The sequence below is a fragment of the Eschrichtius robustus genome, chromosome 1 (genome assembly GCF_028021215.1).
Source record: "Eschrichtius robustus isolate mEscRob2 chromosome 1, mEscRob2.pri, whole genome shotgun sequence".
Lineage (NCBI taxonomy): Eukaryota > Metazoa > Chordata > Mammalia > Artiodactyla > Eschrichtiidae > Eschrichtius > Eschrichtius robustus.
Genome location: NC_090824.1, coordinates 167,604,019 through 167,623,165, shown reverse-complemented (window position 1 = coordinate 167,623,165; position 19,147 = coordinate 167,604,019). Strand labels below are relative to the sequence as shown.

The following is a 19,147-nucleotide window of genomic DNA, read 5'->3' as shown; positions in this document are numbered from 1 at the left end:
GGTGTATGAATTTATGACAAACAATGTAGTATGTGTCTTTTTCATTTCTTCTTTATAGAAATACTTAGAAAATATAATTTAATGTTAGAAATCCTATACTTGAAAGAAGCCTCAATTATCAGTGGTTCTGAGACAAAGTTAAAAACAAACATGGAAGGTGTAAAAAAGATTTGTGTTTCTTTGAGTAGCCTGCGACTGATTGTACCCTCATTAAGTATGAAAATTCTTTGATATTGTCACCTTACATTTTGTTAAATAACTATTGTTTCTGAAAAACCTATAGTGTGTGGTTTAGGAGTTAGTTAATAGTGTCTACAATTTTTTAAGTTTTATATTAAGTATTTATATATTATAAGAAATTGCAGTAGGGCCACTTTTGATTAGTCAGTGTTTTCAGGCCTTGAAATATATCTTGACCAAGTGAAAAAAAAAAGCATAGGTAGGATATTCATGGGACACATATAAGAAAAACAGCTGCAACTGGGGGGTGGGCAGAGGTATGAAATGCAAAGAGAATTGAGGGACTTAAAAAGTGCTCCTCGTCTTTTATCTAAGCTCAGAAGTCCTTTGATGCACCCAAACAGTGGATACTGGTCAGCCAGGCGAAGTCTGAGAGGAAAAGAACCGAAAGAAAGGCATCTGCTGTTTCCTAGGTGACAGGGTTCTTTAAGGCACTCTGTTTGTCAAGGACTAACTTAGAGAAATTATTTCTCCTAGTACTCAAACACTGTGGGCAAGAGAACAGCCCCAAAAGAGCACTCAGAAGACAAGGAGACCGGTATTGGGACAAAGGGGACCAGCGAGATGAAAGGGTCATGGGAGGTCAGATACATACATGCGGTCAACAAGAGCCAAGGAGACGAGGGGCAGATGAAGTCAGTGCCCTGCAGCTCAGGCCGTCTCTTAGTGGAGGGACCGGAGAACCAAACCCTCTACCCATCCAGCTGGGAGGACATGTTCTTAGAGCAGTGGTCTCCAAACAGGGTGACATGCCCCAGGGAGTGGGCAAGGTGAACCACTGGGGCTTGGGAAGAAATTAGAATCTCTAGTTATATTTATTTTTTATCTTTAAAAGACAAGGAATTAAGTTTTGCTGAAGCTTAAAACATAGACTGACATCGGCTCCTCACTCTGCCAGCACATCAGAAGGCCCCACGTCCAGTTAGTATGCAAGCCAGAAAATAGCTGTTGGATAGTGTGAAAGGAAGTGTTTTGTTCCTTTCAGCATACTGAGACGTACTGTGTTATTTTAATATTTCCAGGCACATGGATTTATGTGTTATATTATGTAGTTTTTACTAAACCAACCCTCTTAAAATGGAAAAGTGGCTTAAAAAGATTCTTGCAAAGAAACAGTAGCACAAAGATAATTCGAATAATGCAAACACAAGCGAGCAACAATAGCTGATATACTTCTGCTACGGGTAAAAGCTATTCATCAGCCATATGACAAGGAAAAAAAACAGTGAGGGCTTCCCTGGTAGCGCAGCGGTTAAGAATCCGCCTACCAATGCAAGGGACAGGGGTTCAATCCCTGGTCCAGGAAGATCCCACATGCCGCGGGGAAACTAAGCCCGTGCACCACAACTACCGAGCCTGCGCTCTAGAGCCTGCGTGCCTAGAGCCCGTGCTCTGCAACAAGAGAAGCCACCCCCATGAGGAGCCCGCGCACCGCAACAAAGAATAGCACCCGCTCTCTGCAACTAGAGGAAGCCCGAGCGCAGCAATGAAGACCCAACGCAGCCAAAAATAAATAAACAAAAAATAAATAAATTAAAAAACAAAAACAAAAACAGTGAGATTTGCCAGGAGTGAGCGGCCAAACTTGAAATGATCACAAAGATATTTTGTAGTAGGGATCTGTGCTCATCATAGTAATGATGAACCTCACTCTTCATATATATATTGAAAAGTGTGAAGCCATCGTGGTTAGCGGAAGCTATGGGTCCAGAAGATTAAGACAAACCTCCATAATGTTTTCAGTAATATTTAATATCATGAATTACTAACTAATATATTTTAAACAATGTTCCCTAAATATAATCCTAAATGTTTATGTCTTTTTTCTTCCTTAATAGTAAAAACCCAAAAAGTAGCATACCATGTAGAAAACACTTGTTCTTCCTGCCATGGAAATATGGATGAAGTACGCATAAAACAATTTAGGGGTAAAAATATCTGGGCACATCTTTTTTGTCAAGATATACTATTGGATACCATGTAGAAAGCACTGCTGGGACTTCCCTGGCGGTCCAGTGGTTAAGACTCTGCACTTCCACTGCAGGGGGCCTGGGCTCGATCCCTGGTCAGGGAACTAGATCCCACATGCATGCCGTAACTAAGAGTTTGCATGCCACAACTAAGGAGCCCGTGTGCCACAACTAAGGAGCTGGCGAGCCGCAACTAAGGAGCCCAGAAGCCGCAACTAAGGAGCCCAGACATGACAAGTAAGGAGACTGCCTGCTTGGACTAAGACCTGGTGCAACCAAATAAATAAATAAATAAACATTAAAAAAAAAAAAGATGAGTTTTGCATGTATTTTTTACACAAAGGTGAGTATTCAAAACTTTTTGACTTTTCTATGATTATAAATGGCCACCAGTAAATTGCTACCTAAGCAAATATCTCCCCGCGTTCCACACCTCTACACCAAATACATCTCATTTGAATCTTCAGGGTAAAAGTCATATATCATCTAAGACACAGAAAGGAACTTTTTTCCGAAAGAAACATGATATGGAGAGAGCATACTGAAAATGGTTATTTGGAAATATTTTCATCATTATATGATTATGTTGCGATAAACTATGCTTGACACCTATAAACACTTTCATATCTGCACAACTAAAAAACTTGGAAGCAGAATTTTTCTAACTCAGTTTAAAATCTTTCAAGGAGTTTCAATAAGTTTTAAACCCATTTACTAACAAAGTAAATGTGCAGCATCTTCTGATTAATATGCAAGAAGAATCCACCTCAAGAATATGGATACTTACTCGCCCAATTTCAACTTTTTAAAAAATTTGCAAAACTGACAGAACTGCAAATTTTAGTGTAAGTGCAGTACTGCTTCCATGTGGATCTGCTTATTTCTGGAAGGCATCTTTTTCAACTATAGAAACCCTTAAAACCAAATACTAAAATAAACTGAAATTAGAACCAGACTTTTGAATCATTCAAAAGGGGTTAAAATAAGGTTTTCAAAAATAGTAAATTTCCAAAAAACGTCCATCACATTGCTCTCCTTTATAGAAATTGAGTACATTATATTATAAATTATAGATACAACTGTTTCAATGATCTCATCTTTTCCTTTTATGTGTATGTTTCCTAACAAAAATAATTATTATTTAAAAAGAAATTTGCCACTTATTTTTTTTAACATCTTTATTGGAGTATAATTGCTTTACAATGGTGTGTTGGTTTCTGCTGTATAACGAAGTGAGTCAGCTATATGTATACATATATCCCCATATCTCCTCCCTCCCACGCTCCCTATCCCACCCCTCTAGGTAGTCACAAAGCACCGAGCTGATCTCCCTCTACTATGCACCCATCTCTGGAGCTTGCTTAGGTGGTGCTCTGCCTTCTGTGGGCACACTGGGAAGGAATCCCCTCTCCTCATGCACGCCGAAACAAAGGTCTCTTGCCTCTCTGGCAGTTCCAAACTTTTTCCCGGACTCCCTCCCAGCTAGCTGTGGCGCACTAGCTAGCCCCCTTCAGGCTGTGTTCACGCAGCCAACCCCAGTCCTCTCCCTGGGATCTGACCTCCGAAGCCACAGCCTCAGCTCCCAGCCCCCACCCACCCCGGCAGGTGAGCAGACAAGCCTCTCGGGCTGGTGAGTGCTGGTCGGCACCAATCCTCTGTGCAGGAATCTCTCCGCTTTGCCCTCCGTACCCCTGTTGCTGCGCTCTCCTCCGTGGCTCCAAAGCCTCCCCCTCCCTGCGCCGCCTCCCAACCCCCCCCCCCCCGGCCACCCCCGTCCCCACCAGCGAAGGGGCTTCCTAGTGTGTGGAAACTCTTCCTCCTTCACAGCTCCCTCCCACTGGTGCAGGCCCCGTCCCTATTCTTTTGTCTCTGTTTTTTCTTTTGCCCTACCCAGGTATGTGGGGATTTTCTTGCCTTTTGGGAAGTCTGATGTCTTCTGCCAGCGTTCAGTAGTTGTTCCGTAGTTGTTCCGCATGTAGATGTATTTTTGATGTATTTATGAGGAGGAAGGTGATCTCCACATCTCAGTCCTCCGCCATTTTGAACATCTCCCCACTTATTTTTAAGCACATAAATAAACATATATTTGGGGCAGGGGCTTGCAGGGATTAGAGATCACCCTTAAAGGGCAGGAGGCCTAAGACTGCCTGGACATAGGAGGAAAGATGACCACAAAGATGCAAAGAAGAAATGTACTAACAAAGCCAAACAGCACAGATTATGCAACACACACATATGGACTGGCCAAGGAAGGAATTGAAACTGCAGTAATAGAAAATGTGTTCTAGAATAATCCAACCCTGAGATGCTGCTAAAAGGAGAGGATCTCAGCAGCAAATAGCAACCAACGTAAAAACCGGCAAGGTCACCACGCACCCAGGGCAACAAACACATTGGTTCATTCCTTCATCGAGGATTTATTGGCCATTTATTTTGCGCTAGGGACTGTGATAGGTACTGGAGTAAACCATGAACTTGGCAGAAAATCTTCCTTTGAGGAGGTGACAGGCAAGTGGAGGAAATAAGCATGTTAACTTCTGACTAAATGCAATGTGATTAACTGAATTTCAATGATCTCTGAAAGGAAAAAAAAAAAAAAAAAAGAACTGGGACCAGAAACCAATAAGCTTCTGCACCATGTCACCCACGCCTAGACATAAGACACAGTTATCAATCTCTTACTTAGTAGAATTCTGTAATTAGTGTACTGTTCTTACTGATATCTGTTAGATGAACTAAAGTTAATGGTTTACTTTCTGGTTAAATTAAGCACAGTTCTATAGAATAGGCAGCAATTATAGACATACATATATTTCCAATTCCCCAATACTAAGGATTGTTCTGTTCAGGTCTAGTTGCTATTTCTCTTCTGCCTGGACTGTCCCCTCACCTAAGACCATCATCATTCTTCTTTCATGTTGGCTCTCTTCCTGAGCTCGAGGCCTTGTTCTCAGCCTCTGCTTGTGTCACCATCACCTGCACCGTCAGGGCTTTTTCCCCTTTCCTATACCCTCTGCGCAATGACCACTGCCCATTAATGGTCACTAGGGAAAGGTCCTCTTTCCAGGTGAGGGACCCTGCAGCCCTCGGGCTTTCCTGAATCTCAGCACCTGGGTCTTCTGGCCAGTTGATTCTGTGTTTTGTTTGCACTTGAGGAGCTGGGGAGGGGCTTTTCAATGCTCTCCTTTGCCAGAAGAACAACACAGATTAAGTTCTAACGTGTTAAAGTTCTAAAGTTTCCAGACCTGCAGCCATCCAGGAATTTTACTGTTCAACCACTTCAGACCAACAGCCATGTCAGCTATGTTAACTTTCACCTTAACCTTATGGTTGAAGTAACTGTTAAGATTTCTCACCAGTACCGTAATGTGGTTTCACAGCTTGTAGAAATTCTGTCTCCCTCCCATTTCTCACTGTATATACTATATTGTGAACGTTTGATTTTAGCCCAATTGACAATTTTTAAGTGTTTTTACTTTTGTGCATAAAACACCAAATCATATGGTATTATGAACAGGGATGCGTGTTTCAAATGAAACACATCTGAATGTATTCAACTAACTCATTCAAAAAAAATTCTCATTGTCATACTAGATAGTCAGAATCTGAATCAGCACTTCTCCATTCAGACTGGCCACACATCCAGAGTTCAACAGCCACATGTAGTGCTTATGCTGGCCAGTTCTAGAAAACCGATTTGTTCATGTGGATGAGAGTATCAGATGAGGAGAGACACAGGTCATTAAATAAACTGTTTCCTTCACAAACTAGAAAATATGTTTCTAGAGTCGAAAACAATGCCAAAGAAGTAAAGTCTTTCCTCCAAACTAACAAGTATTAATTTCTAAGTTAAATAATTTTATGTCAATATAAATTACAATTAGCAATCTAATAAATTCTAGTACCTTAGATTTTGAAAAAAATTCTCTAACACCCACCATTTGTCTGTGTGTCTACCGAGGGTGGAAAGTATAAAGATTATCCCTGTTCTTTGGCACTCACAGTCTGGTGAAGGGGTAGACATGACCATTAATATTTGACATGTAGGACAATGTAATAAGGAGGACAATGACCAGGGCCGCTTAAACAAGTGAAGGAACACAGGAAGACTTCACAGAAGAGGTGACATTGGAGCTGAGTCTTGAAGGATAAACAGAAGTCTTCCAGATGAACAAAAGAGGAAAGAGCACTGCAGCCAGAGGAAAAGCACACTTACAAGACACAAAGGGCAGAAGAAGCTGGCAGTGTTGAGGGAGCTATGTGAATGGTTGCATAAGTTGTACAGAAGAAGAATACGGGGAGAGGAGAGGCTAGAAAGAGACAAGTAGGGGTGCTTCATGATCAGGTTCATGTTTGATAAGATCACTTTGACTGTAGTTTGAGAAATAAAATGAAGAGGACCAGACTGAAGGCAAGGAAGCCACGGCTGAGGCTCTTGCTCAGTTCAGCTTAGAGATGCTGAGAGTCTGGACAAAAGGCACGACAGGACGAGGAGAGAAGGGAACAGATAGAAGTGGGTTTCGGAGGCAGAATCAACAGGACTTGGTGAGAGGTAGGATGTGGGGTGTGAGTGAGAGAGCAGGACCCAGGAAGCCCCCTGGGTCTCTGGTTATAACCAAATCTTCCCTCCACAAAATTCCCATTCCCTGGCTGTGATGGCATCTGCCAACCTTCAGCCCAAATTTCATTTCCAAAGCAGATACCACCCATAAACAGAAGTAATTTCTAACTTACAGGATATCAGATCTTAAACTCATAAGTGACTGACACACAGAATAGCAGAGATGGAAACAAATCGGCCGAAATTAAAATATTTAAATCATAAAAGGTTTCAGTCCTTTAACCATCAAAAGCTACAAACTGTCAGACATAAAATTTCAGGTTAAGTAAGTGAAGCCATGATGAAAGGGTATAATATTCTTGGAGAACTTTGTACACAAAGCAAACACCAATAAATCATTTAATAATTGCTGAATCTCCATATGCGTGCCAGACTGACCCAGGCCCATGACAGGACTTAATGAAAGCGTCCACTTCAGATGAGTTTATTTTCCCCTCACACTCTGAGTTGGAGCATAGTGCCTCATAAATATTAAACTTAAACTATAAAACAGAAAGATCAACCTGGGACATTAATACCAGGAAAGTTAAACTGAAAATCATATGGTGATAGCCTCCGTTTTAATTAATGTTCTATTACACACACTGCTATTGATTTTTTTTAAATTAATTTATTTATTTATTATTTATTTTTGGTTGCATTGGGTCTTTGTTGCTGTGCACGGGCTTCCTCTAGTTGCGGGGAGCAGGGGCTACTCTTCGTTGCAGTGCACGGGCCTCTCATTGCGGTGGCGTCTCCTGTTGCGGAGCACGGGCTCTAGGCGCGTGGGCTTCAGCAGTTGTGGCACACGGGATCAGCAGTTGTGGCTCATGGCTCCAGAGTGCAGGCTCAGTAGTTGTGGTGCACGGGCTTAGTTGCTCCGTGGCATGTGGAATCTTCCCAGACCAGGGCTTGAACCCGTGTCCCCTGCATTGGTAGGCGGGTTCTTAACCACTGCGCCACCAGGGAAGCCCCTACTATTGATTTTTTTAAATGGTTTCATGTTCGGTATCTAACAGTTACACTGAAAACACTACGGCCCATATTCACATTATTGTGCAATTTCCACTAATTTCTGACAAGGGAAAATACACATGTTTGGCTTTTCTCTGGCACAAAACCTTGATTATTTGGCTGTGGTCATCAGGATTTAAGATGCTGAGGAGTCTTCGTAAAGCACTTCATCTACCTTCATGTCATTTTCAGCCACGGGGACCTGAAGGCAAATCTGCTCTTTGAAAGCCAAGGCCAGTGTGTAGGGCCTCACATCCTGGGACTGCAGACAGCGCTTCAGGTAGGCATCGTAGTAGCCCTTGCCCCGCCCCAAACGGTTGCCGTGTTTGTCAAACCCAAGACCCGGCATGAAGATGAGATCAAGTCCCCCTGCGGAAACGAGGAATAAATTTACGAAGGTTAATGGTATCTGGAAAAGACTGATCGCTTCCAGATCTGGTTTTTGTTTTTTAATGACATCTACTTTTTTTCTGATTTTTAAAGAAATACGTGATCACTCTAGAAAAATCCTAAAAGTAAAGAGTTGGACAAAGAAAGAAGTAAAAATTACTCAGCAACTAGTAAGTCCGTCATCCATCCCCTAGCCATTCTTTCATGTATAACTGTACAAAAATGCCAGATTCCCAGGCCCCGTCCACACGTAGTTAAAGAGAATCTCCAGGGATAGGGCCTAAGAATTCCTTTTTCTCTAATTTTCTTTCTTTAAGCATACAGCTGACCCTACATACTGTCCCAGGACACTGACAACTGCAGGAGTGGGAGAGGGTCAGAAAGAAGCCAGAAAAGACGGAGCTATTCTCAAAGTCGATGAGCAGAAGGAGGGTTAGCTGTTAAGAGGACCAAGCTTACCCTCTTCATTTCCCCTCTTACTGGAGAGGGAAGGCCAGGTTGTCCTGCTTCCCTGGATTCACGTGAGAGCAACCTTCGACCCACTCAGGAACATTCCAAAGGTACAAGATGGGGTCCCATAATTGGTCCTCTGGCTGGAACTCTCCCAGGGAACACAGGGACCAGAACTGGCCATGGCATCATCAGGGCAGAGCAGGCTGCTGGGGCTCAAGGTAGAAGGCAGGGTCTTGAAAGTTATAAAAAGCTGACCACAGTGAAAGGTGTGATGAATGCTATAAAGGTCACGAGGATGTCCATGGATTTTGTGAGGTCCAGGGAATGGTCCTCCAGCCCCTGGCAGGGAGCATGACGCGCCAGCACTACTCAAGAGCCACATCGCTTATGCAATGCAGCAGTCTGCCCTGTAGCCTTCGTGTACTGAGTCTTGGCCTTTTGAGGGCTGTCCTGGGGGCTTCTGGGTGACCTACAGCTTAGCAAGGGCTAACCACTCACGCAGCATTGCTGGCAAGGACATACCAGGGTTGGAAGCCATGAATTCTCTGGAACGGGATGTTCAGAGTAGAGGTATTCAGACTGCCAGCTAGGCTGGCCCCCACTGTCAGCAGCTGTTATGGCTCCCTGCAGAACTGTGAGGTGAACTCAGCTTCTCTCCGGCTCCCAGCACACACCTGTAATCCCTTGCCTGCAAAAATCTGGCAAAGCACGCCTCAGATTACAGTCCTGACCTTCTCATGGAAACCTGCTCACCTACTCCAATCCCAACTTGCTAAGAGGCCCTGGTCACTGACTTTCATCTTTCCTCCCTGTCCCTGCCCTGCTCATCTCTCTCGGGAACAATGGTGGCTTGTGCACTTGACTTTGCTTCCTCCAAGTCCTCCTGCTGTTGCCAGAGCACTCCTGGGCTTAAAGTTCAGCTCCGTCATTATACCCAGAACACACACGCACACATCTTTTCCTAGGTTTCTTGCCTCTTTACAGTGTGGCAAAGGTGCTTTGTAAAGTCCTCTGGAGGATACACAGATACATTCCTGCCCTTCAGAGACGGAGTTCAGTTAACGTAAAAAATGCACACGTGTAACATCCATTCCAATGCAAGGCAGCAGCGCCTGCCAATTGCCCAAAAAGCGTTAGGGACAAGAAGTCCTAGAGACTTCAGCAGAGGGAGAGCGACATGGCTGGGTGGTCAGGGAAGGATCCATGAGCAACTTTGAGTTGACCTAGGTTTTTAAGAATGTGCCAGAGTTGGATCTGAGTGTATTTCAGAAACCAAGGGAAGGATGGCAGGAGCAGAGTGATGAGGAGGGAATAGGGCAGAAGGATCAGGCTGAGGAGTAGCAGAAGGCATGTGGAGTTCGTCAGGTAGGGGCATGAAGATTTGGCAGTTAAAGGCAGAGAGAGAAAAAAAAAAAAAAAAAAAAAAAGATAAAGGCAGAGAGACCCCTACAACCCAAAAACAAAGAACCCAATTAAAAAAATGGATGAAAGACTTGAATAGACATTTCTGCAAAGAAGACCAAAAAATGACCAAAAGGTAAATGAAAAGATGCTCAACATCATTAAATCATCAGAGAAATGCAAGTTAACACCTCTATGAGACATCACCTCACACCTGTTAAGACAGCCATATTTTTAAAAAACAGAAAATAATAACTGTTGGCGAGGATGTGGAGAAATTGGAACATTTGTGCATTGTTGCTGGGAATATAAAAAGGTGCAGCTGCCGTAGAAAACAGTACGGAGAGTCCTCAAAAAATTAAAAATAGATCTACCATATGATCCAGCAATCCCACCTCTGAGTATTTACCCAAAAGAACTGAAGTCAGGGTATTGAAGAGAGCTTTGTACTCCCACGTTCATTACAGCATTATTCACAATAGCCAAGAGGTGTTAATAACCTAAATGTCCATCAACAGATAACTGGATAAACAAAATGTGGTACATACAATGCAATATTATTCAACCATGAAAAAAAAGGAAAATGTGTCATACGCTACAACGTAGAAGTACCTTGAGGACATTAGGTGAAGCAAACTAAGCCAGTTGCAGAAGGACAAATACTGCATGATTCCACTTACAGAAGGTATCTAAAGGAGCCAAACTCATAGAAGCAGAAAGTAAAATGGTGGTTGCCAGGGGCTGGGGGAAGAAGTAAATGAAGAGTTAGATCTACTGTACAACATTAACAAGCCTGTACCATATATTTTAAAATCTGTTAAGAGGGTGGATCTCATGTTATGTGTTATTTACCATAATTTTTTTTTTAAGGCAAAGGTAACAAAAGGACAGCCAGGAAAATTTCCATCAGAGTCAACACACGAGAAAAAGAATGTAGAACTTCAGAGCATTCACCTGTGGGCAGTTGGCAGACGAGAACGAAGGAAGGAAACAGAAAGCTAAGGAAACAATGTTCTCAAATCCCTCGCGTTAGAACGAATCCCGCTCCCTCTATTCCTGCTCCTCTCTGCACTCTGATTATAGCTCTCCCAGAAGTCTACCTTGCACTACAGCTGTTTGTATATGTCTCTGGCTGCCCTACCAGATCGAAAATTTCCTTGAGGACCATAATTTTTTCCAAGTCATCCTCCATGCTTGAATTTTAATAGAATTCTAGGCCAAAGGAACCCTGAAAGACGAGTGTATATATATATATATATATATATATATATATATATATATATATATATATATATATATATATATTTTTTTTTTTTTTTTTTTAATGATTTTCTTTTATGTGGACCATTTTTAAAGTCTTTATTGAATTTGTTACAATACTGCTTCTGTTTTATGTTTTTTTGGGTTTTTGGCCATGAGGCATGTGGGATCTTAGCTCCCCGACCAGGGAGTAAGGTAGCGACAAGACAATATCATTAGATTCAGCAACAAGGGAATCAGCAGGGCAAGGATACTTTAAGTGGGGAGATGGGGACAGACACTGAGCTGCAGAATCTTCACTGACCAAAAAAAAATGAGGAAAGAGGATTCTACAAAGGCCTTTATTTATTCTTGAGACTGAAAGTCTGTGCTAGGCACTGAGGATTCAGTTCACCTTCAAAAAACATCCTTTTTAACTCTGGCCAAGGAGGCAGCAGCTGGGCCACAGACACCTCTTAGGATGCTCTGAATTCAGACTCCCCATCCTGGGTTTTGCAGAAGAACATAATCAGCTCAGCCAGTGGACTATCTTTGCCCTAATACTAAAGAGAAGGCTGAAAACAGTCAGTGTGAGAGCCCAGCAGTTAAACAGAGCCTTCTAACCCTACTTTCAACATGTCCTGTGCAGAGCCTTCTATTTCTTTCTCCTTTCTCTTCTTTCTAAGTAAGGTGTCATGGCCATGTCTCCCACAAAGTCCTCCTCAGGGACTTCGTGACTCAGGGTCTCCTTCTCCAGGCACCTCTCTGCAATATTGCCAGAGTTCTCAGCTCCACTTGTGATTCTGAAGGTGCCATTTCACGCAGAAGTCCAACTACTCACCCCACCTCCAGGCACTGCCGGTCCCAATCCATCCTAAAACGCGGCCTTCATCATGACTCCCCATGCCCCAGAACTTTTAGTCGGTAATGATCTCGTAAAGATAACATCCAACTGGGTATGCAGAGCCCACTACACTCTCACCCCAGTCACCTCTCCAACAGTACCTCCCATTAGTTACACTTGGGAGATCCTAGTTAAATGGATGGACTCGTTGTCCCACAAGCCCACTCCACAACTTCCCGCTTTTGCTCTTGTGACGCTATTTTCCATGTCTGTAAGGTCCTTCTAATCTTTTTATTAATTTGTCTAATCATAACAGTACTAACAAACCTCAGTGAAACTTCCATCTAGTCCTCCCTGCCCATGCAGTTCAGTGTGACCAGCTATTATCCTACACTGCGAGGTGCCCACGGTCCATTAAGTAGGAGGAATCTTTTCCCCTACCTCTGGGAGCAGAGCTGTGTTTCCCCAGAGAGATGCTGAGCTCAGTTCTATTTACTATGAAGGGAAGAATGAAAGTAAAAGACAGAATGAGATGTCTCGTGACCGTATTTACCTTAGTTTCCTGACTATATTCAAGAAGTTACCAATCCTGGGGCTTCCCTGGTGGCGCAGTGGTTAAGAATCCGCCTGTCAGTGCAGGGGACACGGGTTTGAGCCCTGGTCTGGGAAGATCCCACATGCCGCGGAGCAACTAAGCCCATGCGCCACAACTACTGAGGCTGCGCTCTAGAGCCCGTGAGCCACAACTACTGAGCCTGCGTGCTGCAACTACTGAAGCCCGTGCGCCTAGAGCTCGTGCTCCGCCACAGGAGAAGCCACCGCAGTAAGAAGCCCGCACACCACAAAAAAGAGTAGCCCCCACTCACCGCAACTAGAGAAAGCCCGCGTGTAGCAACGAAGACCCAATGCACCAAAAAATAAATAAAATAAGTAAATTTATTAAAAAAATAATAAGTTACCAATCCCACTACTGGGCATATACCCTGAGAAAAGCATAATTCAAAAAGATACAAGTACCACAATGTGCATTGCAGCACTATTTACAATAGCCAGGACTTGGAAGCAACCTAAATGTCCATCGACAGATGAATGGATAAGGAAGATGTGGCACATATATACAATGGAATATTACTCCACCATAAAAAGAAATGAAATTGAGTTATTTGTAGTGAGGTAGAGGGACCTAAGGTCTGTCATACAGAGTGAAGTAAGTCAGAAAGAGAAAAACAAATACCATACGCTAACACATATATATGGAATCTAAAAAAATGGTACTGATGAACCTAGTGGCAGGGCAAGAGTAAAGATGCAGACGTAGGGGACGGACTTGAGGACACAGGAGGGGAAGGGGAAGCTGGGACAAAGTGAGAGAGTAGCGTTGACATACATACACTATCAAATGTAAAACAGATAGCTAGTGGGAATCTGCTGCATAGCACAGGGAGATCAGCTTGGTGCTCTGTGATGACCTAGAGGGGTGGGATAGGGAGGGCAGGAGGGAGGTGCCAGAGGGAGGGGATATGAGGATATATGTATACATATAGCTGATTCACTTTGTTGTACAGCAGAAACAAACACAACACTGTAAAGCAATTATACTCCAATAAAGATGTTAAAAAAAAAAAAGAACAAATAGATTATATGAAGGCAGGGCAGGAGCAATAACCTATAAAAGTATTAATTGAGCTTAATGCAAAAATGCAAGAAGAGAGCACTCCAATAAAATATCCTTGCATGAAAAAAAAGGAAGTTACCTGTTCAGACCATCCTACGCAGCATCTAACTCTCATCCAAAGTCCAGCTTCTGGAAGAGGAGAAGAAAGCAGAGAAGCTAACACTTGTTAAGTGTCTACAATGTGTCAGGCACTATTCTATGCCCCAGGGATAGAAGGATGAATTAAATCAGCTGCTCAGTACATCTACCTGGTGAGGCAGGAGGGCAAGGATTACTACTCTCCCCTGAAACTTCACAGGTGAAGAAACATACACAGTGCTCAGAGAGGTCAAATTGCTCCTTAAAGGCATTCAGCTTATAAGAAATGAAGCTGAGGGCCAGCTGCCCAGGTGGATCACGATTTGACAGCACACAGTGCTCCTACTGCCAAAAGGTACAAGTGGCCTTAGGCAAAGGCACAGAGGAAACATGACCAGGGCAAGCGCCTTAGAGACAGTGGAGCAGAGGGGTGGCGTGTGCAGACTTGGAGACAGGCTACCTGGGTCTGAATCCCAGCACTACCACTTATTAGCTATGAAACATCAGTCAAAATTGCCTTCACCTAAAATGGATAAGCATATTATGCTGTAAAGAGTCTCTAAGCTATTAATACCAAATGTCAACTTAATCAATTGCTGCATGCATACTCCTTAGGCCATGTAGAGACACGGGCGCTTCCATTAAACAGGCTGCTCAAACATGAAGAAGCTGAAACCCTAAAATGAAATACAGAATCAATAATTCTTAATAGCTCTTATGGTAGAACTCTCAAAAATCAATACCATATGCTTTGAACTCATTAATGCCTACCTCGGAAAGAACAGATTGAAGCACACCCCCCGAATCACCTGATAAATGGAAAATTTATAAATGGAGTATTTCCTGCCATATCAATAAACAAAGGATGTCACAGTCACCAATGATTGCAGCCCTCCAGCGTGAGCCGGTGAGCCCTGAGAAAACTCAGGGCTGAAAAGAATACTTGCCTTCTAGCAGCCATCAGACTGCAGCCACTCCCTGCGGTGAGCCCTGAGGAAACTCAGGATGTGAAAATACAGGATACAGCCCCCAGATAGCTGAGGTACATATCACAGGAATGATTTCAGTGAGCCCAGACTCTTGCATCTTCCCATACATAGAAAAGTGCTGATTTCCTTAACTTGAGATATCTGGTTTTCTTTGTTTAACAATAATCTTTTGACATTCCCGACTATCTGCCCTTTGTTGAAAAATTCCTATATATCCTGGCTCCTCCCTCGTCACTTCGGAGCAGTTTCTCAGAGCTGAGATGCTGTCTCTTGGGCTGCAGTCCTCATTTTGCCCCAAATACAACTTAACTCGAAACTCTCACATTGTGCTTTTTTTTTTTAAGTCAACACACTCTTCATAGTAAAACAGTAGAGAGCATACAAGCTAGTAAACAAAACCATTTATGTGATCATAGTCATAAAATATACTCAAGTTCTGATTATATATAAAAATTGGGTTTTCAAAAAATGTATTTCCCTGCAAATCCATAATGCTCTTAAAGAGTATTCAATGAAACCACCTAACGCAGACAGCCATTTTTTAAAATCTCATTGTAAATGCACCTCCACTCTTTCTGCTATGTTTGGTCACAATGTATTCTGCCCACTTGGGAACCTCCATATAGAATCAAACACACTATAGTAAAAACCATCTATTAAAGACATGATTATCATATGATTGATATTTCTGTGTTGTTATTATAAGATCCTTTCTTTTAGCACAGGTCCTAACATTCATGTCAAAATACAGGGACTGTATTTGTCACAAGAGCACTGGGACAAGCACCCAACACCATGTGACGCATCCGCTCCCCTAGGATCCCCAGGTATGACAGGTCGCTCCACTAATCAGCTAATGAGGTATTCAGAACGTAAGACAATCTCTGTGTGTCTTATATTTAAAATCTAAGTGTTTCCAAGTTCAAGCTTGTAAACCCTGCAAACACTGACCATGTGTTTAAATGAAGGAAGTAGGAGATGATAGGAATTTAGATTCTTCTAGGTAAAGCTGAGAGCAAAGAAATAAGAAACATGAATAGTATTTGGTGACTTAGCTGCCGAGTATCTTACCAACAACATCCTCCTCCTCCTAACCCAGAGAGCCCCGAAAAATATCGAGGACAACAGGACAGAATTTGAGCTAAGATGGATTATAAAGACCGATCACCCTGTTACCTATAATAAATATTGGCAAACCCCTATAAGAATATCTCAGGAAGGATCCGAAAAAAAACCAGTAACAGTGGTTGGCTCTGGAGAAAGGAATCAGGGACCAGGACGACTTACTTGGGTGGGAAGGATACTTTACACTTTCACTCTATCCTTTGGACAGTTTGTATTTTTTACCGTGTGCCTATATAACCAAATTCTGCTAAACCCTTTTAAAACGTGAGCCTTCTAGTGTTTCAAGGACAAGAGCCTTGGAGGCTGTATAGCACAGCAGTTGAGTGTGCCGGCTTCTAGAGAGACTGCCTAGGTCTGAATCCCCTAACTACCACTTACTAGCTAAGAAACATTAATAAGTTACTTACTCTCTCTTAATTCTCAGTTTCTTCTCCTTAAGACGTAAATAATACTACTACCTACTTTGATAGAGTGACTAAATAAATAAATAAAGGCAGGTACGTAAAAGCTCTAGTAAATGTTCAATAAATGTTAGCTGTTATTATACTTAGGGTATGAATAATACCTATTCTCTTTCTGTGAACTCTGAAAGTTAGTTCTTGTTGAATAATCAAAACAGTCCCAGCACTAATACTCCAACAGAGTTACGGTACGTAGATTTCCAGTTAGCCCGAACCACCTGTAACCTTGGGTAGACTCTCTATTGCCAACCGCGTGCAGGCCAGAGATATCCACAAGTGAGTGCCCGAGCCCTGAGCAGAGCAGGGGGCCACGAGGACTCTCTGAAACACGAAGTCTATGAAATAGATGTCATGGAAAGGATCCCGCCTGTTACAAATGGCCTTTCCCTTTACAAAGATCCATTGAAAAGAAGCTGTTGGGACTTCCCTGGTGGCACAGTGATTAGGAATCTGCCTGCCAATGCAGGGGACATGGGTTCGAGCCCTGGTCCGGGAAGATCCCACATGCTGCGGAGCAACTAAGCCCGTGTGCCACAACTACTGAGCCTGCGCTCTAGAGCCCATCTGCCACAACTACTGAGCCCGCGAACCACAACTACTGAGCCCGCATGCTGCAACTACTGAAGCCCATGCGCCTAGAGCCCATGCTCCGCAACAAGAGAAGCCACCGCAATGAGAGGCCCACGCACCGCAACGAAGAGTAGCCCCCGCTCACCGCAAGTAGAGAAAGCCCGCACGCAGCAACAAAGACCCAATGCAGCCAAAAATAAATAAATAAATTTACTCTTTTTAAAAAAGTTAGTTATTTCCTTAAGTGCTTTTTATTCTATCATAAGGCTAGCAAGATATATAGGAAATAACTCTAAAATTATGTTAGTAAGAAATGATAATTTGATTCACATTATTTTCTAAATCATCACCATCACCATAAACAACTACAACTGTCTCCTATATGAGAGAGCAAGTTAGACGCTAAAGACCAAAAAAGTGAAAGTGAAGGTCCCAATACTTTACTATAGGGGCTGGAAAACTATGACCTATGGGCCAAATCTGGCCTGCTGCCTACTTTTGTAAATAAAGTTTCAATGGAACACAGCCATGCTCTGCTTTCACACTAAAAAAGCAGAGCTGAATAGTTGCAACAGACATTGTTCGGCACATAAAGCCCCAAATATTTACTATCTGGCTCTTCACAGAAAAAGTTTGCAAAGCCCTTCTTTGGAGCATCTACCATAGGCTAAAAAAGAAAAACAAAACAAAACAAAACTATATTTCAGCTTATCCTATCTTCGCAGATATCGACCAAATAAATTTTATTGGAAAAAAAGAATTAAACTGTCTTTATTACAGATATGCAAAAATGCTTTGCAGAAAACAGATCAACAGCAGCAGTAGCTTTATCCAAATGGCATTTTCTAAATGTTTACTTTGGCTCTGAGTTTGGGATATTTTCACTGTTGTTCATAATCAGATGGACCTTAAAAAGTTCAACAAAACTGAGAAGAAATTATAGAACTTCCTATGATTTTTCACTAACCTCAGGCAACCTCTGGTTATCTGATTTTTCTCATCTGTAAAATGGATAGACGGAAACCTTCAATTTCCCAGATCTCTTTAGATTCAAAGCTTAGTGATTCTGAGAATTTTAAGGACAATTCCCTGTATATCTGTGTGACACAATCAATAAAGCCAGTCACAAAAAAGCAAATGCTAAATGATTCCACTTATATGAGGTATCTAAAATAGTCAAATTCATAGAAACAGAAAGTAGAACGGGAGTTACCAGGGGCAGGTGGGAGGGGGAAAGGGGGACTGTTTAATGGACACAGTTTCAGTTTTGCAAGATAAAAAGGTTCTGGAGATCTGTTTTACAACAATGTGAATATACTTAACACTACTGAACTTAAACACTTAAAGATGGTTAAGAGGAAAACAAAGGAAAGATCAGCAGCTTCAGAGAGCCAGGCTGAGTCTTCAGGAAAAATCAGAACTCCACTGGCAGGTGGTGAAATCACAGAGAACAAGTAGGCAGTATCTTCAAGATTACAGGGGAGAAAGCAAATAGATCTTTTCTGCCACTTAAAAAAAACTCTACATACAGTATTCCTAGTTGAGCAGTTTTGTTCCTTATAAAATTTATTACAAAACTGCCCGCTCTTCCTACACACTACCAACGATATGTCAGAAGGGACTCCTGAGAGGGCCCTTGTCAGCCAGGTCTCTGGGCTGCAAACGAGACCCAGGACTCTGGATACCACAGTTCTAGCCTTCCCTAGCCAATAGAAAATCGGATTTCCTTCGAAGCTTTTAAAAATCTTTAGAAAGGGTAAAACAAATACGTTCCTTTGTGGTCAAGAAACTGTTCTGTATTTTGATTGTTGTAGTGGTTACACAAATCTATACATGTGACAAAACTGCATAGAAATATGCACACACATACATATAAATGAGTAGATGTTGAAACCTGAATAAGGTTGGTAGATGGTACAAAGTCAATGTCCCATTTTCGACCTTGTACTACAGTTGTATAAGAGGTTATTATCGAGGGAAACTGGGTGAAGGCTACTTAGGACCTCTCTGTACTATTTTTTTCAACTTACTATTTCAAAACAATAAATCTTTAGAAAAGCATCTCATACTGTGACTTCCACCTCAAAAAGTCTAAAAC

General features: G+C 42.4%; 1 protein-coding gene across 7 annotated transcripts in view; it reads right to left on the bottom strand.

Annotated features, from left to right (window-relative positions):
- Positions 1-19,147, bottom strand: part of MTHFS (methenyltetrahydrofolate synthetase) — a 316,186-nt gene that overhangs the window by 254,773 nt on the left and 42,266 nt on the right. Inside the window, exons 3-4 of one of the 7 annotated variants that reach the window (XM_068559135.1) lie at positions 13,906-13,955; positions 7,095-8,193 (exon numbers count right to left, since the gene is read on the bottom strand). The exons of 4 other annotated variants lie outside the window; for them this stretch is intronic. In XM_068559135.1, coding sequence (XP_068415236.1) covers positions 8,101-8,193; positions 13,906-13,955 — 143 coding nt within the window. In that variant the 3' untranslated portion in view covers positions 7,095-8,100. Of the gene's footprint in view, positions 1-7,094; positions 8,194-9,244; positions 9,366-13,905; positions 13,956-19,147 lie in introns of those variants that run through there. 2 more of the 7 variants (XM_068559140.1, XM_068559107.1) reach the window with 2 other exon arrangements.